The 25,241-nt window shown below is 39.1% G+C and overlaps 1 protein-coding gene across 1 annotated transcript in view; it reads left to right on the top strand.

Moving 5' to 3' along the window:
* Positions 1 to 1,246: 1,246 nt before the first annotated feature.
* fah (fumarylacetoacetate hydrolase (fumarylacetoacetase)) overlaps positions 1,247 to 25,241 on the top strand; it is a 102,926-nt gene continuing 78,931 nt past the window's right edge. Inside the window, exons 1-3 of the mRNA XM_088004067.1 lie at positions 1,247 to 1,753; positions 12,558 to 12,668; positions 13,306 to 13,427. Of these exons, the coding sequence (XP_087860193.1) occupies positions 1,673 to 1,753; positions 12,558 to 12,668; positions 13,306 to 13,427 (314 nt within the window). The 5' untranslated portion in view covers positions 1,247 to 1,672. The remainder of the gene's footprint in view (positions 1,754 to 12,557; positions 12,669 to 13,305; positions 13,428 to 25,241) is intronic.

Genomic DNA, 25,241 nt, shown 5'->3' with positions numbered 1-25,241 from the left:
AGCGTTGTCTCTTATGGTTGGGTATTAGGTCACTTGATGAAAAGAATAAAGATGTTTAGTTATATTAGGATAAAAAAAACTATCAACAATAAGAAAGAAATAACACTGCTGCATTGCTCTGCAGTAGCCATGTCTTTTGTAAATGAACTAGGAAGTAAGCTGTAACATGCTACAAAAACAGTGTTAAAAAAATGTCGCAATTGTTTCTGAAGATATCTATGAAATATCATGCAATATGAGGGAGATGGAAATTCCAGGCCAGCTGAGAAACATTGTTCCTCAAACCTGTCCTGGGTCTCCTTCTGACGGGAAGTGCCTGGAACACCTCACTAGTTAGGCATAACTGTTCAGATAATTTACTCATGTACAAATACTACACTATAAAATTCAATAAAAGTATTGGGCATGAAGAAAAATTACTCATTGTACAGTAAAATGTCCCCTTTCCAAAACTATTATATTTAATTGTTTTGTATTAATAAGACTGCTGTATTGATGTTCACATTGCATTTTACTTCTGATGTAACCAGGGTGCTTTAATGTAGAGCATGCATCATACACAAGAAGATCATGTTTGTTGTACCACAGTCCTTTGAGAACCACACATCTCTACACAGTTAAATTTTATCAGCTTGAAGAACATTTTGTTTGTCCAAGAGATTGCTTAATTTACTATAAGTAGGAGTATGAGTTTTCACAAGCCATAAGAAACACTTTATCCTTTGTGTATATGAACATATTTTCTCTCACTGACAAATGACAATCCTATTGTGTTTCTCTATTTTTCTAAAGCTCATCTGTTGTTTCCCTAGATCATGTCCACATTTAAATAGGCCTGGAAAAACGATAATTGTGTGTATACCTTGTGTAAGATAAGATTAGCTTATATTAACTCTTAAAAATCTTAGGTTCCAATCTAAAAGAAAAAACTGTTAAGTTAATTTCAGAGTTTTCACAGTTTTGCACCTCAGGATGAAAATGATGTTTCCTCCAAGAACATACTTTTTTGTGTACAACAGATCCTAACCTGGCCATACTGTGTAAATAAAACAAAAAAACGTTTATACAAACTTCTTCTCATTACTATTCTGCAGCCATTGTATTGACAGACTCCTATGCAAAAACATTGTTCGGCATACAGATGATGACGACTACAAAATAAACTGACAAATTAGAGTTTGTCAGTGACTACAACTAGGCTGACTTATTGTCTTGCTGCTGCTTCTATAGATATATTTCCACAAAGAGAGCCAGCTGTGCTTTTAAGCATTTCTTTTAAACTAGTTTACTTTGCTTGACATTGATTTTTTTTTTTATCTAAGTGGTGTGTGTGTACTACGCAAATTGTTAGCTTTCAGAATTTTCCTCTGTTCAACACCTTTCCTTTATGCTATGTGTTGTTTTTCTTTGTCCTTGCTGACAACAGAAACTGAACTCCAGTGCTAACAAAGAGGGGTATGTTCACTTCACTTAAAATTTTGCCTAGTCATTTCAGGACTGTTATGAATTAACCAAGAGGACTTGGAGCAGGGTGGATGCTGTTTGTGGCATATGATTGGCTCCCACATTGGGAGGCGTATCTACCCAAAGTTACTCTTCTGGAATCACTTAACAGTGCTCAGGATTCCAGATAGTCGAAGAAACTGAGTGGCTCAACAGAGACAAGCAGAAGATGTCCTTCATAAGAGTAAATGCAGCTTCTGACTTCTCCTACCAGAATCTTCCATATGGGGTGTTCTCCACATCTGACAATGTAAGTTTGTTTTCAACCACACTAAATAATTAAAAGAGAGAGAAGAAAAAATAATTTAATTTAAATTTGAATGCAGGGGTGTTAGAATGCAGTAACTGCAAAAATGTTACAGTAAAAACCATCAGATTTTGTCATGTTTGGAAATGCTAAAATACTTTGATTATAGAAGAAGACAAAAACAAAACTAACCATGCCATCTTAAGAGGTCTAAAAAGCAGTAGTTTAAAACTTCCTGGAGAAATTTCCTCAAAATTCATTAAATGTGCTGTCAATTCATTGTCTATACCTTATCAATGCAGAGTCACAGGAGTGCTAATACCTTTTTCCAGTGATCACTGTGTGAGAAGTGTACACCCTGGACATGTCTCCAGTCCATCACAGGTCAAAATAGGGCAAACAATCATGCAACACTCACAATTTTTTTTAGAACTGAAATTTTATCAATTTTTTACAGAGCAATTGCACAGTCATACATCAGCAATAATTGCAACACTCACACTTAAGGACAATTTAAACAGACCAGTAAACCTAACAGCAGGGTAATGCAGGTGCCACTGGATGGGCATCTGCCTATCCAATGGCAGATGCCCATCCATTTGGAATCATATAATATATCATTGCCATTATGCAGTGTTTCTGCAGATTTCACCAAATCAAAATTAAGACATTTTAAGACCTGTCTATATGTTTGTCTATCTAAAGTCTGTCAGTGTTAACGCGTCAATGCATATGATTAATCAGAAAATGTGAACACATTAATATTGCATAATGCAAATTAATTAAAGGTCCACCTACTAAGCAACATTCACTTTTTGCATGTTTCTGTCCTTTCGTTTGGGTATTTCGTGCTTCTTGAAACAACAGGAGCGTAATGCTGTCACGGAGGAAAATAAATTTTCAAGCACAAATTGTATAATTGTATAAACATGACAATTATATTGTATAAACGTGATAATTATATTTTAAAACGAGGTAATTATATTCTACAAGCATGGTATATTGTATAAACACGATAATTACGTTGCATCAATGTGATAATTTCATCCATCCAGAAGGTGGCGGTAGTATGCTTTTAGTGCCAGCACTTATGTCCCTTTAAAACAGGTGTTCTGTTTATCTTTGGTACCCAGAAAATCCGTCCTACCTTGTGGTAATGCGCATGCGCACATCGATGCTACGTCACGTACTGCTTTCTCAGCAGATTTCTTATAAATAGACCCTTTTCACAGTGACGTCAGACAATGGCCGCCATAACTCAAACCTGGGTATCTTTACTTCCGGTGTGATTTTGCCTTGGAAACCAAGCTGAAAAATTCCCGCATTCTCATAATCTTAAGGATATAATAAAAGGTAAGTTTAATAATAACAGCATTTAAGTGTTAGATTGCTGTTATTAATTATTGTAAAATCACCATTCTCTAACTGTGTATAAAATAAACAGCCTCCGATCGGAGAGTAAACCACCTAGCAGCAGCTTTAGCCACATTTAGGAAAAAATATACTCTCTGTCAGCGCTGTAACGTTTAGAGGTTCACTTTCTGTATTTTATAAAACAGTGTTTACGTGTTAGATAACCGTTATTAGTCATTGTCAATTTACCATTCTCCAACCAGCCTCCGATCATGAGTAAACCAGCTAGCAGCAGCTGAGTTACAGCTCCTATTCCACAATCGTTAACACCAAGAATTTTATTAATTAATGACTTCATCACTCAGCATAATATTGATGCTATATTCCTGACAGAAACATGGTTGGATGAAAATACTAAACCACCTGTACAAATAGAATCAATTACAATTTTTTAAAGTGAGAATAAAAACCAAAAAGAAGGGGGAGGCATGGCTTCTATATTTAAGAACTTCATAAATTGTAACAAAATCTTTTTGGGTCATTTTACCTCTTTTGAATATCTAGGTATTTAGGTAAAAGGCCATAAACAAAATATGACAGTAAAATTTATCCAGAACTCCAACATATGTTGAAAACTTCTCTATTGACTTTAATTAACTTTTATCTCTCATATACATTGACTATTATTAACAATTATTTAGTAATCAACAATTGTGCACAATGATTATTGATTGTTGATTATTATTGATTATCAACTGATACTGAGAGGGGAGTCTCAGTTCTGCCCTTTCAGTACTAGGACGGTACTGAGGCCACCCTAGTGAAATTGTTCAATGATATCCACATAAACACGGGGCAACTTCAGCATTCAACAAAATTTAAGTCACACATTGTGTGTGTCAATACAAATCATAATTTGTATTGACACACGGAGCATAAAATCAGCCAAGAAAAGCATTCAGACTTTACTTATTTTATTAACTTTCAGCGCTGAAAGGAGACGCTTTACCACTACATCCGAGAAGAGTTTCTAAAAAGTCTGTGCAGCGTCTGAGGAGAAGGAGGAGGATAGCTGATTATATGAACTGAAGACACTCCCTGAAATCACACCATGTCTCTGTGGCCTAATAAGTTTCTGTTTCTCATGAGAAATGGACCTTGGTGTCTAACAGAATCAAATATGTAACTCTTTACTATGGGCCCTTTGTCTAACAATGTGTGACTCTTTCTCGACCTTGGCAAAGCGTCTCAACATTCCCCCTGTTGGGCTCTAAAAGAGCCCAAAAAGGAGAATACAAACCCTAGAGTAGACACTGTCCCTTCTGGCAAACATCCCCCGAGGCTCTTACAAATGTTGACATACATATCATCATTTCAGTCACTGATGTTGTCTTGCATTCATGTCATTTCATCTCATTTCATTTCATTTCATTTTTGGGGGGTAAAAACGGACAGGGCACCCCTATACCTCTTAGGCAGTGGATCGAAACCACAATGTCCCTCTTACAATCTAATAAAGAACATGTAAGGAAATAAAATTTTAAAGAATGTTAGGGTTAAAATTAGAAAAAGGCTAATTCAACCGTCCATGGCATGACTTTTTTTGTTTTTAGTGGAAGAAAATATTTTCCTGCAGACTTGTGAGCGCTTCGTCATCTGTAATTACACATCAATCATAAAGTCGGACCATGACACTTTCTGGAACCAAATATTATAATTATTACCTTTATGTTGCTTGTTATTTATTTATTATTTCTTTTTTTTTGCTCAAGTCAACGCCATGCCATAGAAGGGTAATGAACTATAAAAGAACAAAGTCTGAAATTTTTGTGTTAGTTTTTATATATTTTTGTAATCCAAGTTAAAAAGAATAAAAGTTAAATTTTATGAAAATATAAAATGGGTGAAGTGTCAGGAGGATATAATTTTCTTCTTTAAAGTAAAAATGTATTATAATTATATTCACTAAGTTGTTAGAGTTAACCAAAATGTAAATATAATAGAATGTTAGGGTGATACTTCAAACTTAATAAAATGCAAAAATTAATAAAGTGTTAGGTTAATATTTTAAAATGAATAAAAGGTAGATATTACTTAAAACTTAATAGAGTAAAATTAGAAATGTTAAGCTACTATCCTTTAAAGTCAATGAAGCAATAATGAGTAATACGAAAATCAATTTGTTAGTAAGATAATAAACCAAACTTATTGAAATTGCTATGTAATATTTAAAAGTTAATGAACTACAGAAAGGATGCAATGTTCAACGAAATGAAATGGTAAGAAAAGCTTAGAAGTCTGAGTATTGAAAGGCACAGAACATACAATGAACACATTCATAAAACAGCAAACCAATGCAATAAATCAGGATCAAGGCAGCACATTCAAAACATACTATGATGAGGAAACAAGTAAAAATGCTCTCTAAGTAAAATCCAGTAATAGTAATAAAATCTAATCATATCAGTCTCTCTATAGCGAGACCTGTCTACGTCAAATCAGTTTCTGCGTGTGTCCAGATGTAGAGCCGGCGCAGCTCGATAAGAAACCCCAACAGGCCTGCAAGGCCTCAGTGTGGCGTTTCAGCTGTAAATTGGTCCACCAATCGTGGAAGGCGCCCACAGTCTCACACCCCGGCACACCCAGAAAGGATTGGACTTCATTCTGCAACAGAAAAAACACAACAAAAAGCGAAATCAATGGATTATATAAAGAACATTAAAGTGAATGAAAAAATGTTGTTTTGTCACTGGATACTAGTACTGCCCTTATACTCTAGAAAGCTGGAGTTCCACGGCCTTCTTTAGGTTCTGGGAAACTATCTGATAGGCAGGTGGGGTTCTATTGGTACCGCTGCCCTTCTCTATGTTGAAAGTGATGCACTGAACAGCCAAGGACCTCAGGCAGGGAACACAGCAGTATCCACAGGTGATGAGGAGAGCAAGGAAGGTTCTTTAAGATTCTGCATCATCTTGATTAGTAAATAATGTTTTTTGTTTTTTTTTAAGGCTGCTCCTTGAAGCTGAAGATCATGCTTTTTCTTTTGTTTTCAGACTAAGCCAATAGAGCATCAATATATCAATAACATCTGTTATTTAATTTCTCCTCTTAATAATAGGTAAAGTAATGTTTAAATTAAGGAACACATTTCAACCTTCAAGAATAACATTGCTTGTTTTAAGTGTTGGCATATTCATAGGATCAGACAAAATCAGAAACCAAGCAAAAAATCATGTAAAGGATCAGATTATGAAATGAACGTGCAAAACTGCCCACAGTCATGTTTTATCAAAGAAATATCATTTGAAATGTATATAAGATTTATCCCTAATAGAAACTTTACCACAAATCTTAAACCATATATAAATCTTTTGCTTTTGTTATTTTAATGAGATTCAATCAAATAGTCCTCATTTAACAAGAAGTAACCCGCTATACTAAAGGCTTGTAAAATATCATCAATATTGTGAAAAGTTAATGATCCGTGTTAAATTAAGATCCCTTGTAATTTGTTCATTCATGTAATAAAAGACAACCCTATTTTGTCTCAGACAAAAACCTGTAAATTATGATTATTTTTAGTTATGTCAATCTTTTTGGACCCGCTTTAAGCAGTTCCATAATTGCTCATTTGTAAATCCCAATTTAGACCAATTTAATTTGAATCCTCGTATTTTCTTCTCATTTTAAAACCTCACATAATGATTAGCCTGTTTTACAAGAATGAAGTTAACACTGTCACTACATATTTAACTGACTTATTTTATTCTCATCATGGTTTTAAATCCCAAAAGTTCAACACTTTTAACCTTTGAATAATTGGTTCTTTTGAAACACTTCTATAGAATGTTTACTTAACTGAATTACTCTCTTTTGTAGTGTTTATCATATTTATCAATGTTTTTGGCAGTTTTGGGGAGAAATTTGATACAACTAGATTTATTAAATTCTATAATGTTCAGGTTAGACCTTTCTGCATGACTTGGTTAAACCACCTATTATTTCAAATTATAGCAAGAGAGATGCAGCGATCAAACAATTTATTCCCTGTTTTTAAAAAACTGTTTTGTAGAAATCTATTTGACACGTGACATCATTGTTAATCTTAATGTATTCAATTCAGAATATTCAGTATTACTTTAGAAACTCATTCGAATAATCAAAACATTTGTGAATTTTGATTTAGCCTCTTTTATATTTTGCTGAAGCCCAAAACTGAAAAATTTCTCAATAGATTAACTCACAATTTGCTTGAATAGAGTAATTCCATGCATCTCCCCCTGTTTCTGTATCGGAACACTGTTTAGTACAGAGACTCCTAAGAAACCCACGCAAAGCAGTTAGCCCAAATTGTCCTTCATTGCTAATTATAACAGTTGGATGTAATTTAAACAGGGTGCTTACACCTCAGTGAAATAATCTAATAGTTTATTGAAATATGTTCAGTAAACCCATAATTTGGTTCAGTAATTTTCCAAAGAGTAGATTTTCCAAAGATTTGAAATGGATTCAAATAAACTTAAATCATAACTTGAGATACTAGTCGTCTTAATTGTAGCCACTGTAATTTGAGCCAACTAGAACTTTTGTATTTGAAGCGTGGTTGGTTGCACTTTTGTAAATCAGGAAATTAACAATTTTACCGTACTTTTATCCATTTTCAATTCTTGTCATGCTGGAGGAGAGAAACATATTAGCCAGATGTTGGATAATCAGAGTTATAATCATTCAGGCAAACAATATTTCTGTAAACTGCAGAGAGTTCTAACACCCTGCTGCACCGTTAAACTTATCCTGGGGATCAAGTAGCAGAGGTCAGAGTGCAAAGGCAGTAGATAATGAATTTGCTGTAAATAAACTAAGGTGAGAAAAAGTGGCATCACACAATTCGAAAATTCAAGAAGAACCATTAAAAACTACAAGGTTTTGTTGGCAGCCATTTTGTCTCCAACCTGTAGACTGAGGGAAATCCCAGGACCAACCATGGCAACAAACAGGACCGCCTCTGAGTCTCAGCACGATTTTACATGTGATGTTCCATTTGCCCCATCAGAAACTGTCCAGGGCAGCATTCAGTCCCGCTGTGCAGAAAAATCTGGATAAAGTATGTGGCACCCCTTGTGTGGGAGAGACGGAGAGATACAGCAGATGAATCATTGTTTTCAAACCTCGGTCTCACGTCGGGCAGAAGCTGTTGGTCTTTTCTGCCATAGGAGACCCTCAGAAATTATGCCTGGGTCTTGTCCTTTAGCCAGGTGTTTCCTCAGAGATCACAGTCAGACATCCAATGCGAAATCCTGTAAACTGCAATCCGCCTTCAGGTGACAACAGGAAAAATCAATCCAACCTCACTGACCTCTGTAGAAGGTGTAAGAATCGTCCAACAGGTCTTTGCTCTCAGACAGCTGTCCAGCAGAAGATGGCACAATTCATGTGTAGAAAGTGCAAATGTCCAAGTCAGAGTGGCTAAGAACAACGGAGGCCTGACGCCAAGGCCACGCGATCCCACATCTCATCACCTCCTCACACGGCCCTGAACCCGCAAAACCCGGCCCCTACTGTCCCCCGTCAGACCACAGGAAGCAGCTCTACTAGAGTAAAACACAAAGTAAATTAAGAAAATAGAAGTGTATGCCACCTTTTGCTCACATAATTATAAATTAAATGTCTTTTCTGTAGTTTGTGATGTAGATGAAGAGTTGCTTCTTTTTTTGTTTGTTTTTTTTTTTGTTTCTTTTTGTTGTTTCAGCCAGGCTCAGGGTCACTGGAGCTGCTCAGATAAGGTCCACTGCCTCAGTCTCTGAGCTCCAAAGAGAAAGAGAAATAGAAATGCGTTAAGATGATTCACCCTCAGATGTTTCAGAATTAACCGATTGTGGAATCAACTATCAAAATTTAAACTAAAAAATTATTAAAAATTTAAACAAAATTTAGCATTTTAGCTACATACGCTTTTCAGAAATTGGTTATTCAAATGCATATGTAAAATAATTAAGTTAATAGTGTCCAATTTTACACAAAAGTATCCTTGTGAAATTGCCACGCTTTAAGACAACTAGTTAAATTTCCTTAATAATTTAGGTCAAAAAGAGAACTGTAATCAAATATTCTTTATACCATTAATGAAAATATTACCATTATCCTGATATTTTTCAAAACAGCTGAGTGTTGTATTTATGTATAGTTTTCTTTTTAGAATTTAAAAAAAATTGTTCACATTTTATCTGAATTTTTCCCCGTGTCCCCTCAGGGGCTCCGTAGAATTTTATAGTACTTTTAACCAAAATTTTCTTAATAACAATTACATCCAACTGTAACTTTATACAATTAAATTAGAGGTGATGCAGGAAATTAATGAATATTTAATTAAACATGGCATAGATATTGATTGAAGCTATTCAATTTTACATTACCAATTTTAATTTAGTAAGATCTTCTATATAACTGTATTTCAATCATGCAGGAAGGCACTGTATAAGAGCTCATTAAATAATCTCACAATACACCAATGTCAAATGAATAAATTCATAATTAACCATATCTATACACCAACTAGGAACTAGAGTCTATTTCTTCTCCACCCCCTGTTGATATAATTGTAAACAATTGAAAGCAATTTTGCGTTTACTATTCTCCAAAACTAAAATATTCCAGGGTGTGTCACAAGTTTCCCAAATGTTCTGTCTAGAATTGAAAGTAGACTATGAGATGTTCTAAATGTAAAGTTTTATCAGAAATGTTTTATGTTTATCATTTATCATTTCCCCCTTTTGTTTTCTTATGTAAATAGAAAGCAAACAAAATATTGTTCAGACTCTTTTGTACATATGTCTAATATGTCCAACTGAAACTGTACTGCAAAGGTCAAAAGTTTTATTATTTTAACGAGTTCAGATCAGAATTTGGATGGCTTTCCTAAAAAGCAGTGTCATTGTTCTGTGTGAACCCACAAAAGAAAAATTGATCAATTTAGGCAGAGGAGCAAAAAATGTTGACAAAGATTATTCAATACTGTAAGATGTCTTTGCGTTTCAAATCAAATATTTTGTTGGACTTGGATTCATGTATTAATTCAATCAAAATTTAAGGCACATAAATGTTGTGAGCCAGTTGTTGTCCAATCAATTTGTTTTTACATAATCAATGACTATCATGTCCACTTTAAAAGTTTCATCATGTCAAATTTGTGCCTTTCTACCAAGATACGCATGTGTTTTTAAAACAGCAGTTAGTTCAGTTAGTAAGTTAGTTAGTTACTTGGTTTGTTATTTGATAAATAATAAAAACAACAATAATATAAAAAAAATGAAAATAAAATCAAACCAAATGAAACAGTCTCGTAATAAATGATATCTGGTTTTAAACCAAAGCTAAAATGTGATTATCCCTCTTCTAACATACTATTTGCCATTTTGAAGTAAGGTAAAGGATTTAGAATCATAAATTGTCTTTGAGACAAGAATATGTTGTAACCAATGTAATGAACCGTACTTGAATCTGAAGCTGTTTCATAATCACCCTTTGAATCAAACACATACTCATATTTATTTACCAATTCTGTTCCCTCTTTAGACATTTTAAGGTGACCAAGTTTCAAATAAAAAGAAATCCTGTTTTTGATAAGATAATAAGAGAGAAAAATAATGATTAATCCATGATAAAGTTCAAATCTGCTATAAACCTAATTTTTCAAGTTTCATTAAGTTTAAATTTAACCCTGTCTACAGCTAAGCCAAATTTCAAAAACTTCAACCCATTAGATGTCACTTTATTTTGTTTATAATTATACCTGTTATGTAATTTCATTCATCCTTCATACAGTTAATTTTACCACATGTGAAAATAGTAAATTGTGCAGGATTAGTTTAGTTTCAATCAGTTTTCCCTCAGCATCATTTATTCCTTCCAGCCAATATTTCCCCAAAGGCTGTCTAACAGGTCGCCTCCTTTCTTCTGCACCAGGTATTCTAGCCCCCTTTTTCTTGTTTTTCTTTTTCTCCCTTATTTTGATATTCGTCATGCTTTGCCAAATAAGTTATTAATGCTTCTATTTGCTCACCGAGCGCAATCCATGGCCCGATGCCCCACTTTGGATCATATTTTTCCCTTTCAAATTCACCCTCCATTTGTTTAGGTTCAAAATTTGGGCTCAAAAATCACCTCTTCTCTCTTTTTCTCTTTTTTTTTTTTTGCAGTTTTGCTCGCACGGCGGCGAGGAAATCAAACACAGCAGAAAATCAAACCCAGCAGACAAAATCAAAAACCTCCCACAGATTATAATTTCCCAATGTTGGCCATGGTTTTAAAACACATTGCAATAAACAGAGAAGAGTACACTTGAACAGATAACGTCTGCTCAGCAGCAGAAGCTTACACACACAGCTGACAGACACACACACAGCTGACAGACACACACAGCTTTCAGATACACAGAAATGGATCCACGCTTTACAGCTCCTATTTTTGTCCTCTTAACACTTATTACTCTACAGAGGATCAGATCGCGATCAACCTTCATTTCAATATTTTATCCTATGGTGGACCCCTCTCAACACTTCTGTGTTTCTTGAGAAAGTCTCAGATTGGCTACCGCGTTCTTTTCCGAGGGCAGTACTCCCCGAGGATAAAACCGACAAAACCTAGCCTTTACCTTCCCCGCGTCCGGGAAAAGCCGGGGACGGCCGGCTCTCACTGCAACCAAGCCAATCAACCTTTACACCTGAATCTTCACACCTAAAAACTACTTAGTTTCTCCACACCTAAATTTACTTTTTCTTGTCTATACTCCTATGAACAGTTAAACTTTAGACAGGTCAGTGAAACACAATTTGAACAGAAATGTAAAAGCAATATGAAATTTAGACAAACCTGGGAAACAGTACAGACAACAGCTGATAACTGAAATTTATACAGACCTGAGAAACAGTACAATGGTGTACATTAAGGAACAAGTGTCCTTACCTTTCATGTGGGCCCTACACCAGAGTACTGTTTCGGAAAGTCTGCGCCTGAACGGCCAGTCCAATCTCCGCTCATGTGTCAACATAAAGCCATCCTCTGCTACCAACTGTTAAGGATGAAAATCCTAATCGATGAATCATAATTTATATTGACACACGGAGCATAAAATCAGCCAAGAAAAGCATTCAGACTTTACTTATTTTATTAACTTTCAGCGCTGAAAGGAGACGCTTTACCATTACATTGGAGAAGAGTTTCTAAAAAAGTCTGTGCAGCGTCTGAGGAGAAGGAGGAGGGTAGCTGATTATATGAACTGAAGACACTCCCTGTCTCTGTGGCCTGATAAGTTTCTGTTTCTCGTGAGAAATGGACGTTGGTGTCTAACAGAATCAAAAATGTAACTCTTTACTATGGGCCCTTTGTCTAACAATGTGTGACTCTTTCTCGACCTTGGCAAAGCATCTCAACACTTTCTATTTCTTCTATTCACCAGCCCAGACATCGCATTGGTGTTGCAATTGGAGACCAAATCCTTGACCTCGGTGTGATAAGCTCTCTGTTTATAGGACCTGTAATGTCCAAACACCGTGATGTCTTTGATCAGGTAAAGTTTATTATTTTTAGACTTGTTTTACACTGCTAGCTACAACCTTCAATTAATCAGTCACATTAAAGAACTACTCATTTACAGTATCTCCGAACATTTTATCTGTGGCTATGATATTTTTATGTAACAACCATTGCAAAATTTTATTTCAGTATAATTTGAAAGGCCTTCACCACCTGGTTCTAACTGTTTGCACAACATTTTTATGCTATACAAGTTAAGAGCTGATAAGTGAACTGCAGAATGAGACCCTGCCAATATTCCTTCACATGACAGAGCAGTCCAGATAAAATAATATAAAACTTATTTGATTGCGATCTTAATGGTCCTAGCATCTGAATTAATTCAAACCCAATACTGTTTAAATTGGATAAAGAAGCAGAAATGTTCATTTGAGACAAGTATAGTTTATGAAAGATCAGCAAAGCACCACTGATAGTTTATTAGTTAAAATTGAAATTTGATATTCCTAATCCTCCCAACCCCATTAGGCACAAGGGTGTATAGAAAATGGATGGATGGATGGATGGATGGATGGATGGATGGATGGATGGATGGATGGATGGATGGATGGATGGATGGATGGATGGATGGATATTCCTAATGTTTTACCTAATGTTCTTTTTTTTTCAAGCCTACACTGAACGCTTTCATGAGTCTTGGTTATGAAGCCTGGAGTGAGGCGCGGAGGACGCTGCAAAATCTGCTGTCACACAATGAGAGTACTCTGAGAGATAATGTCAGCCTTCGGAGCAGGTCAGTCTGAATGCAATCTGTCTTTGTTCATTTACTGTATTTTTAGCATGTTCCAAATGGCTGCCAGAATGGTACACAGACACGAGAGGCACAAGTCTGGTCACTGCAAGTTTAATGCACCCTTTAAAATGACAGCAAAAGGCACAAATCAGTGAACACAGCAGCTACAGCTCCTAACACAGAAATTTTCCCATGCAGCACAGACCAATCATCTCAACTGTAGCATTCATACAACCAATATAAATAATAAAATAAAAATTAATTGGATGAAAATCCAAATTAATATGCACATAAGAATAAAATTAATATAATGTAATTTGGCTCAGTTCAGCACCAGACTGATAATATATACTAATTTCACAAAAAATAAGATTTAAAAAAAAAAAAAAAAAAAACAAATATATATATATATATATATATATATATATATATATATATATATATATATATATATATATATATATATACATACATTTATATCTCATCATCATCAATGCAGTGCAGTACCAGACATTATTTTGTCATGAATTACATAAAAAAATTAAAAAATTATAAAAAAACTTTAAAACAGCAACAAAAGGCACAAATCTGTGGGCACAGCAGCTCCATCTCCCAACCCAGCTCTAGCTGCTAGCAGAGGAGAAAAAAAGTAAATACTGAGACTACCAAACACACTATAATGGAACAAAGTCAAACACAGTCCTTATAAAACAGCTATTATAATCTTAATCTTATATTTCTCCACCTTTTTAGCAGACTGACTCCTTGTGGTTTCCGAGCTCTCTTTTATAGCTACAGACTCTGCCCACAGTAAGACAAAAACCATTACTTCTAACTCAAGTAAACTCTTAGTGTATGCAATAATAATTATACTGAAAATAAAATAAAATAAAAAAAGCTTGTGACCAGAAATACAATACTCAATTTAATAGAAAACAATACAACTTGATGACATTACACCATCATGTGACTCCCTCCTGATGCGCCACAATCCGGAAACAGCCCTGTTTGAAAACTGAAAATGGGAAAATGTTTGAAGCTGAAAAATAAGTTAGGATGAACATGAGAACAGAGGCAGGAACCACAATGACCATGCCAGTTTGAGCTGAAACAAAAAGTAAGAGTAAGTTTTCGTTGTGCGTACGTGTGTGTGCTTGTATGAAGCCACGAACTTTGACTACAACCCAGCTCGTGATCGCTCCTCTGTTACAATCAGTATTGGGCACAGAGCTCCACTTCAGATCAGACACCAGCAAGATGGAGGCAAGGCACTGGTATGGGCTGGTATTAAAAATGAGCTAGTTGGACCTTTTTGGGTTGAAGATGAACTCAAAATCAACTCCAAAGCCTACTGTATCTTTCAAGACCATGGTTTTTATGCAGGACAATGCTCCTTCATATGCATCAAAGTTCACCAAGTGGTTAGCCTTAAAGGTTTGTGATGGAGACCAGGGGTTCCATCCCATATTGATTATTGATATTATGTTATTTATTTACAGTTCAAATGTGTTTTGTATCAGTTCTTTATTTCAGTTACATTGTGACATTTAGTGAACATTCTTTTTGAGTAGGGAGACTGGCCATCTTTCCTGTTCAGAGAATGTGGGGGAGGGGGGTGTCAGTTTATTTCTGATTGGTTCAATTTGAGTTAATTGTTTGAGTACTTGCCTTTCTGGGTGTGTCTCAGCAAGGTGGAGCAGAAAGGGAGACAAATGCTCCTGGAGCAAACCATCTTCCATTAAGAGGGGTAATACTCTGAGGATTTATATTTGGTTACATTTACTTTTTGATTGACCTTAGATTAGTTTAGTTTTAATAATTTGCATGCATGTAAATATTTGTTGGATCATTTATTGTTAGGTTTGTGTAAGTAGTGTTTGTTTCTTGTTTGTCTTTTTTTATCACCCCTTTACCTGGTGTAAGTGGAACTTGCCTCAGGCATAAACGTCAGCTTCTTTGTTTCACTGTGTGAAGGGTGTCGATGTAATGATGACCAAATAAACCCACCTCAAATACATTCTGTTGCCTCGCCTCCTTGCTGAATGCAGAGCCTCTGCCAGTCAAAAGTGACAAGGTTAAATAATGATGTGGTCCTCCTTCTTCAACAGACCTAAACCCCAACTTAAAATAACTATTTGAGCCCCTGCCCCTTTTATCCTTGATGCCCCTAGCACCCTTTTTGAGTGTTTTTGTTGTTGTTGTTGTTTTTACATTTTTTTATTTATATTCTTCATCTGTGTCCCAGGAGGCCTGCTTGTGGCCCTCCTCAACAACAATAATGTTTAGCTCAATATAACAATTTAGCAAAAAGGAGGGGATAAAGGAGGGTACTGGACTAAAGGAGGGTGCTTTAGTCAAGCACTGTGTCCCAGTGCTGGACTAAATGCCCAGCTTGTTACAAGCAGCCTGAGTCGGCCCTACCGCCCTACAGATAAAGCGGTCCTACAGCTTTATCTGGTTCTGTGGTAAGAACCAGGTAAAGAAACTGTACCGTGACTATCACTGCGACACACCTCAGAGCCCCGATACCGTCTGCTTACTGTTCGCTCTCTGCTTCACCTTTACGTTACTACAAGAGATGTGCCGATCAGGTTTTTCCTGCCGATTCCGATTCCGATCACCCATGAGGGCCGATTACGGCCGATCGCCGATACCGATCACATAATTATTATTTTTTTAATCATAAGCACTACCGCTTACATTATGTGGAAAAAGGAACCATGAATTCACCTTAATTTAGACAAAAACTTGTTTTTAATAACTTTTTCCAAGAAGGAAACAAAACAAAACAGGCATTGTGCAAATTGTACTGCTATGAGTAATACTATCTTTAACAGACTGAAAACATATGAAGGCTCTGAAGTGGCTAAATAATGCAAAAAGTCAAAATAAAACCTCTCAACATTGCCAAAAGATTCAAGTATAAAACTGTTAAGAAAGGAAAAATTGTTGAACTTTAAAAACCTTTTGACTCATTATATCCTCTCTTATGCCCGGGTTCAGAAAAATGCTGTGCGCAAAGACTGAGATCACACAGAGATAACAGCGTCACAATAATCAGCATTTATTCAAGACAGATGCATACTATCACCAGAAAAGCACATCACATAACATCAGAAACCTCAGAGCACAAACAACACATGAATTTACCTGAGAGAGAAAAAGACAAAAGATGGAAACGACAAACAAAAAGCAAAGACGTCTTTGGAGAAGAGCAAAATCTAATGTGTTACTTCTGTGTAGAAAGTTTTATAGTAAAAGGCGTATTCTTATCTTTAATGTCATGATCCCTGGGTTTCTGTGTGTTTATTTTGGAGTTCTTCTGTGTTCAGTCCTGTTTTCCCTGTGTAGTCCTGTTCCCTGTGAGTCTCTGTCCTCCCTGTTGATTGCTCCCCAGGTGTGTCGTATTCCCTTGATTACCCCGTCTGTATTTAAACCCACCTGTTGTCTGTGTTCCTCGTCGGGTCCTTGTCGTTGTCTATTGTCGTTTGTCTCACGTATCAGTGTGTTCTCACTCGCCAGTTGAACTGTTAAGTCCTGGCTTGTGTTGGTTTCCGTTCACTCGCCAGTGGAACTGTTAAGTCCTGGTTTGTGTCTGTTCCGTCTAGTCCGTTTTTTTGACAGTTGCTACCGGTATCTAGCTGCGTGCTTGTTCCTGCCGTGCTGCCTGCCTTGGACTGTGTTCAGCATCTTTATTATTAAATACATCTTATTCATCACCATAACCTGGGTCTCAGCGTCTCTCCTCACCACCTACAACCCCACCTCACGACAGAACGACCCGACCAGACCAGTGAGGATCGCTATTACCATCATCATGGACCCAGCAGACCGTCGTTCCCTCCTGAGGGAGATCAGGAGGTACGACGAAGAGATGGCCAAGCCCTCCTCCCCGTTCAGCCGGCTCAACGCCGCCACACGTATGGCGATCCAGCTGGACAGGTGGATCCCGCTCCTGCCTCAACTGGGCTTGGTGGACTTTTTTAGAGAGGTGGAGCAGGAGTTGCAGACGGTAAAGGTGGAGCTGGCTGCAAGACTTAAGCCAGCTCCAGCACAAGTCTGCCCGTCTCCAGCTGCGTCCCCGCTCCCCGAGCCCGCTGCTGACGAGCAGCCGCCCGTTCCCGAGCTCCCCGAGTCTGCTGCCGGAGCGCAGCCGCCCGAGCTCCCCGAGTCTGCTGCCGGAGCGCAGCCGCCCGAGCTCCCCGAGTCTGCTGCCGGAGCGCAGCCGCCCGAGCTCCCCGAGTCTGCTGCCGGAGCGCAGCCGCCCGAGCTCCCCGAGTCTGCTGCCGGAGCGCAGCCGCCCGAGCTCCCCGAGTCTGCTGCCGGAGCGCAGCCGCCCGAGCTCCCCGAGTCTGCTGCCGGAGCGCAGCCGCCCGAGCTCCCCGAGTCTGCTCCCCCCGAGTTTCCAGAGTCTGCTCCCCCCGAGTTTCCAGAGTCTGCTCCCCCCGAGTTTCCAGAGTCTGCTCCCCCCGAGACCCCAGCCGGCCTTCCTGCCGGCCCGCCTCCACGTCTCGGCTTTCTGCGCCGGAGACGCCGCCCGCCGGACCCGCCTACACGTCTCGGCTTTCTGCGCCGGAGACGCTGCCCGCCGGACCCGCCTCCACGTCTCGGCTTTCTGCGCCGGAGACGCCGCCCGCCGGACCCGCCTCTACGACTCCGGTTTCTGCGCCGGCGGAAGAGACCGCCGGACCCGCCTCTACGTCTCCGTTTCCTGCGCCGGCGGAAGAGACCGCCGGACCCGCCTCTACGTCTCCGTTTCCTGCGCCGGCGGAAGAGACCGCCGGACCCGCCTCCTCGCTTCCTCGCTTCCTCGCCCACCCTGATGGGTAGTTTTGTTTTGTGTTTTGGACTGTTTTCTGGACTCTGGCCCTCCTGCCGTCGCCCCTCCGCCCACCCTGCTGGGTTGTTTTTGGTTTTTGGACTTTTCTGTTTTTGTGGGCGTCTGGTATCCGCCCTTGAGGGGGGGGTACTGTCATGATCCCTGGGTTTCTGTGTGTTTATTTTGGAGTTCTTCTGTGTTCAGTCCTGTTTTCCCTGTGTAGTCCTGTTCCCTGTGAGTCTCTGTCCTCCCTGTTGATTGCTCCCCAGGTGTGTCGTATTCCCTTGATTACCCCGTCTGTATTTAAACCCACCTGTTGTCTGTGTTCCTCGTCGGGTCCTTGTCGTTAATCGGTGTCGAAGTTCGTTATGTCTAAGTCACGTCTTGTTTCCGCTCCAGTAGAACTGTAAAGTCCTGGATAGCGTTAGCTCTCGTTTTTGTCCTGTGTATCAGTTGCTACCGGTATTTGGCTGTGTGCCTGTCTTTCTGCCGTGCTGCCTGTTTTTGGACTGAGAGCTTCATCATTAAATTCATTATTTTCACCATAACCTGGGTTCGCTGCGTCTCTCCTCACCACCATCAACCGCAACTCATGACATTTAATTTATTCAAATAAGGTGTATCTTTGCTCATCCAATCCAGGAGCTATCTCTGACCCTCTCTAAAGCCAGGAACTCCTACCGTGTTTACGGCTTTTCACAGATGAGTGTGAAAAGCTAGAACGTCTACTGTATTGTTTTCCCACACAGACAAAAGGCAGTTCAAATGATCCTAGCAAACCATCTGCTGTAACTATAGGTAACATAAAGGTCAATAGGCCAGAATACGTTACTGATTTTAAAACCACAATTTAGGCCATTTGAATCGAGACATGTTAAGTTTTAAAACTAGCTTATCTTAAATTTATTTTCTTAACAAAACTTAACATTCAAAGGTAAATACAGGTTCCATTACAATAAACAATCCTGACTTACTGAATGAAAACTTCCTGATAGCATGGCGGCTAGCTGGTTACTGCTAGTTCTGAGTGGCTGTTTCTGACTGAGCGGAGTAATTATGCAGAACAGGGAGGAAGCAGAGGAGATCGATTATTGTTTCAGAGATTACTGTCTCATGTTAGGACAGCGAAAGTTTTAGAACGTATGTAAAATGTATTTTTTTAAAGTTAGATGCTGCAGTTTCACTGAGGTTCGGTGTGAGAGTTCACGACCACGTGGAGCAGAAGCAACGCTCCGTCTGTGAAATATTACTATCTGTAGCGTAGCAGCGGTTCAACAGCGAGAGCAGAACCAACGTCTTACACAGCAGCTCGAAGACTTAAATAATTTTGACGAAGCTGAAGTTGGTTTCCAATTCCAGCTTCCAATAGCTAGAGGGCCATTCCATTTAATTTTTCACTACTTTCTGCATCTTTAATCAACTCTAGTTTAAAAACTACTACACCTAGAGACTTGAAACCTGGACTAGATTATTCTGCTCTAATAGCAGAATATTTATAACCATGTTTGGGATTTGTGAAACTTTTATCTGATTTGTGAAAACTCAATAAATTTAGATTTTCACAATTTTTGGCACCTCTTTCATTACTACAACTGCTCTAATTAAACTACAACTCCTAGACTCTTCAAACCTGGACTAGATTATTCTCCCCTTCAAGCAGAATATCTAAAACCATGTTTGGGATTTGTGCAACCTTTTTCTGATTTGTGAAAACTCAATAAAGTTAGATTTTCACCATTTTTGGCACCTCTTTCATTACTACAACTGCTCTAATTAAACTACAACTCCTAGACTCTTCAAACCTGGACTATGTTATTCTGCTCTAATAGCAGAATATTTTAATCCATGTTTGGAATTTGTGAAACCTTTATGTGATTTGTGAAACTTCACTAAAGATCAGATTACTATTCATACATGTTCCATGCAGTTTTTTTTCTTCAAATTCAATTCTAATTCAAAACCATTTTATTAATCCCAATGGGAAATAAAATGTTGGTGTAACTCATTAATTCTTCAAAGAGTTATTGTAGATGGTGATGGCTGTTGGAAGGAAAGATCTTTTACAGGGGTCTGTTAAGTGAAGTGAAGTTTCACAAATCAGAAAAAGGTTTCACAAATCCAGCTTGAAGAGGAGAATAATCTATTCCAGGTTTGAAGACTCTAGGAGTTGTAGTTTTTTTAATTAGAGCAGTTATAGTAATGAAAGAGATGCAAAAAATAGTGATAATCGAAATTTATTGAGTTTTTACAAATCAGAAAACGGTTTCACAAATCCCAAACATGGTTTTGGATATTCTGCTTGAAGGGGAGAATAATCTATTCCAGGTTTGAAGAGTCTAGGTGTTGTAGTTTTTTAATTAGAGCAGTTGTAGTAATGAAAGAGGTGCCAAAAATGGTGAAAATCTAACTTTGAGTTTTCACAAATCAGAAAAAGGTTTCACAAATCCCAAACATGGTTATAAATATTCTGCTATTAGAGCAGAATAATCTAGTCCAGGTTTCAAGTCTCCAGGTGTAGTAGTTTTTAAACTGGAATCGCCCTTTAGCTATTGGAAGCTGGAATTGGAAACCAACTTCAGTGTCGTATAATTTTTTGGGTTATTTGTTTAGCTTTCTGACCGTCATGCTAATCTGGGTGAGTGTTTGTAGCTGTGCGCTGCTTTACCTGATCTGATCGCTCTATATGTCTTTTTTTTTTTTTTTTACTGCCGTGAGCCTCGATATAGCCAAACTCCGTCAAGTATGGCATTGTTTTTATGCCATATTAGATTGGTAGTGTTGATGCATTTTGACGTGCTTCACCCCATGTGCTTAAATTTTTCGCCGCAAAACGCAAACTTCCCCATTCACTCAGTGCATTATAGTTCCACACGAGATCGCTTAGGATTTGTTGCTGCATGCTTGCGCAATGTGAAGGAAAGAGGAGACCAGCTGCACAGGCAGGCTGAAGCAGGTGATCGGTTTGTGTGATCGGCAACAAGAGACCATGATTGGCAATAACCGATCATACACTTTTTTACGGAAATCGGCCGATTATAATCGGTGGCCGATCGATCGGCACACCTCTAGTTACTACCAGGCAGTTCTCACTGCTGCTAACGAGATCTGGGCTGGAGGCGAGTGGTTGTGAATAGAAGACACAGAGAACTACGGACACCGTGAAAGCTCAAATAACATGCTTCGGCAAAGTTGTCACTTTCCTCACGTTTTTGCATGATAATACTAATAACAATAATAACAATAATAACAATAAATACATATATGTCACATATATATTATAATTATTCTAAATATATATACGTTTAGTCATAGATAGATAGATAGATAGATAGATAGATAGATAGTGCTATATGAAATAAGAACTGGGCAATGCATTTTAATGCTCAATATTACCCATCAGATACCATTCACCCTGTGGTAAAGTGAGGGAACAGTATCTGATGACTGAAAATCACCCATGAGATACTGTTCCCCCTGTTTTAAAGGGTGAGGAACAGTATCTGATGGGTATATTTTACCCATCAGATACCGTTTCCCCTATGTTAAAATCACCCATGAGATACCGTTCCCCCTATGTTAAAGGGGGGAACGGTGTCTGATGGGTGAAATATGCCCATCATATATATATATATGAACAAGCCCCGGTAACCATCACTGTGGCAGATGTCCAAGAAAGAGTCTCGGGTATGAGAAACTGGACAGCACCAGGACCTGACATGATCCATGCCTACTAGCTGAAGAAACTCACTGCCCTCCATGAGCGACTGGCAGCTCAACTGAACCAGCTGCTACAAAACGGGACTCACCCTGAATGGTTAACTGAAGGGCGCACAATCCTGATACAGAAGGATCCCTCAAAGGGCTCAGTCCCATCCAACTATCAGCCAATAACCTGTCTCTCTACAACATGGAAGCTCATATCAGGCATCATAGCGGCTAAGATAAGCGGACACATGGATAAATACATGAGCACGGCACAGAAGGGCATCGGCATAAACAGCAGAGGAGCCAAACACCAACTCCTTGTAGACCACAGTCGCCCGAGACTGCAAAACCCGACACACCAACCTGTGCACCGCTTGGATTGATTACAAGAAAGCTTATGACTCAATGCCACACACTTGGATCATTGAATGCTTAGAGATGTACTACATCAATAGGACTCTAAGAGCCTTCATTGCAAACTCGATGGGGCTGTGGAATACCACCCTTGAAGCCAACTGCAAACCACTTGCACAAGTGTCCATCAAATGTGGCATATACCAAGGAGATGCCCTGTCCCCACTGCTGTTCTGCATAGGCCTGAACCTCCTCAGCCAAATCATCAACAAGACTGGCTACGGATACCGACTCAAGAATGGGGCCACAATCAGTCACCTCCTCTACATGGATGACATCAAGCTGTACGCCAAGAGCGAGCGAGACATCGACTCACTGATCCACACCACCAGGATCTACAGCACTGACATTGGGATGTCATTCGGACTAGAGAAGTGTGGCCGGATGGTTACAAAGAGAGGGAAGGTCGCCTGCACAGAAGGGGTCTCACTCCCAGAAGGAACAACAGCAGACATTGAAGACAGTTACAAGTACCTGGGAATACCACAAGGAAATGGCAACCTCGATGAGGTCACAAGGAAAGCAGCCACAGCCAAATACCTCCAACGAACAAGGCAAGTCCTGAGAAGCCAGCTCAAGGCAAGAACAAGATTCATGCAATAAACAGTTATGCCTTACCAGTAATCAGATACCCTGCCGGAATAATTAGCTGGCCAATGAAAGAGATAAAGGCCACGGATGTTAAGACTCGGAAGCTATTAACCATGCATGGAGGGTTCCACCCCAAATCCAGCACCCTGAGACTGTACACGAGCCGTAAGGAAGGAGGCAGAGGACTAGTGAGTGTGAGAGCCACTGTCCAGGATGAAACATCCAAGATCCATAAATACATCAAGGACAAAGCCTCAACGGACGATGTGCTCAGCGAATGTCTCAGACAATAGGGAACAGAGGATGAGGCGCTGGAGGCACCATCATGGGAGGACAAGCCCCTACAAGGGATGTACCACCGACAAATAATTGAAGTAACTGATATCAGAAAATCCTACCAATGGCTGGAAAAAGCTGGACTCAAGGACAGCACAGAGGCCCTCATCCTGGCTGCACAGGAACAGGCCCTAAACACCAGAGCAATAGAGGCTCAGCTCTGCCACACCAGACAAGACCCAAGATGTAGATTGTGCAAGGAGGCCCCTGAGACAGTCCAGCACATAACAGCAGGGTGCAAGATGCTGGCAGGGAAAGCGTACATGGAACGACATAACCAAGTGGCGGGCATAGTGTACAGGAACATCTGTGCAGAATATGGACTGGAAACCCCAAGATCAAAGTGGGGAACACCCCCAAAGGTGGTGGAGAATGACCGAGCTAAGATCCTGTGGGACTTCCAGATCCAGACAGACAAGATGGTAATGGCGAACCAACCGGACATTGTGGTGGTGGATAAAGAACAGAGGAAAGCCGTTGTGGTGGATGTAGCAATACCAAGTGACTACAACATCAGGAAAAAGGAGCACGAGAAACTGGAGAAATACCAGGGCCTCAGAGAGGAACTGGAAAGACCTGGAAAGTGAAGACCACAGTGGTGCCTGTGATCATCGGGGCCCTTGGGGCAGTCACCCCCAAACTGGAGCAGTGGCTAAAACAGATCCCAGAAACAACATCAGACATCTCAGTCCAGAAATGTGCAGTTCTAGGCACAGCCAAGATACTGCGCAGGACCTTCAAGCTCCCAGGCCTCTGGTAGAGGACCTGAGCTCAGAGGATGAAAGAGACCACCCGCGGAGGGTGAGAAGGGAATTTTTTTTTTATCAGTATTTTTAGTATTAATAATACTAATACTACTACTAATAATAATAATAATAATAATAATAATAATATATGTCACATATATATACTACTACTAGTAGTAGTATTAGTATTAGTATTATTACTATTAGTTTCACGCAAAAACGTGACGAAAGTGTGACAACTTTGCCGAAACATGCTGTTTGAGCTTTCACGGTGTCCGTAGTTCCCCAGACAAGCACGCCGAACAAGCGCGTGCTTTCTCAGTGCTCACACGTATTTTGCTGCGTGGGTGGGGCGGAGCGGCAAGAAGATGCATAGGCCTGAACCGTATATGATGGGGAAATGCGGACTGACGTAACACCGGCCCAAGATAATAAGGGGCCTTAAACAGAATCATGATTTAGCCTACGTCAACTACCTCCTACTAAGATCAGCATCGCCAACAGTGTTAGATCTAGTTAAGTCTGTTGAAAGGGAGCCCATTAATTGGCTGAGTTTTAAATCAGTCACTGATTATTGGTTATTATTTTCTGTAATGTATTTGTGAACAAACCCAGTCACCCAGACATACAATTCAGGCGTGTGGCAGAAGGGAAATACCTAAAACATGGAGGGTAAGGATCAGGGTTGAGAAACACCGTTATAGAGGCTAAACAGAAGTAGTACTTATTTATTAAAATAGCAGCAAATTTGCTTATTTTATAACATACTTCATAACCAGTGACCAGTGATCTGTTTAAAAACTACAGTCTCAGATCAACATAGCCCTCCAGCACTGTCAGCAGCAGAAACAGAAACATTATAACTATCGGGAAAAACATAGACTAAGTTTGCTTTGCATTGCTCCCATTTGCATTGTCACATCATGACAATGATATAGTATGATCCGACTAAATATTACATTCTTGATTAATATGGGTTGCTGCTATGTTGTTACCGTGTTTTAAGATCTTGTTCAACGTGCCCCTTTGTTAGCTTTGAGCCCCTGCCCCTCCAAAGGTCTCTGCACGGCCCTGATCTGTATGTACAAAGGCGCACAAACAAACAGTTAGCTCTCACCTAATGATAAATGATAAATTTATAATGATAAATGGTTAATGGAAATCTATATTACTTTCAATTTAAATCGGTAAAATCCTTATATA

Source organism: Poecilia mexicana, unplaced genomic scaffold (genome assembly GCF_051168715.1).
Source record: "Poecilia mexicana isolate PSO_F unplaced genomic scaffold, ASM5116871v1 scaffold_3, whole genome shotgun sequence".
NCBI lineage: Eukaryota > Metazoa > Chordata > Actinopteri > Cyprinodontiformes > Poeciliidae > Poecilia > Poecilia mexicana.
Note: the sequence above shows the minus strand (reverse complement) of the source record. Positions and strands in the feature narration are given on the sequence as shown.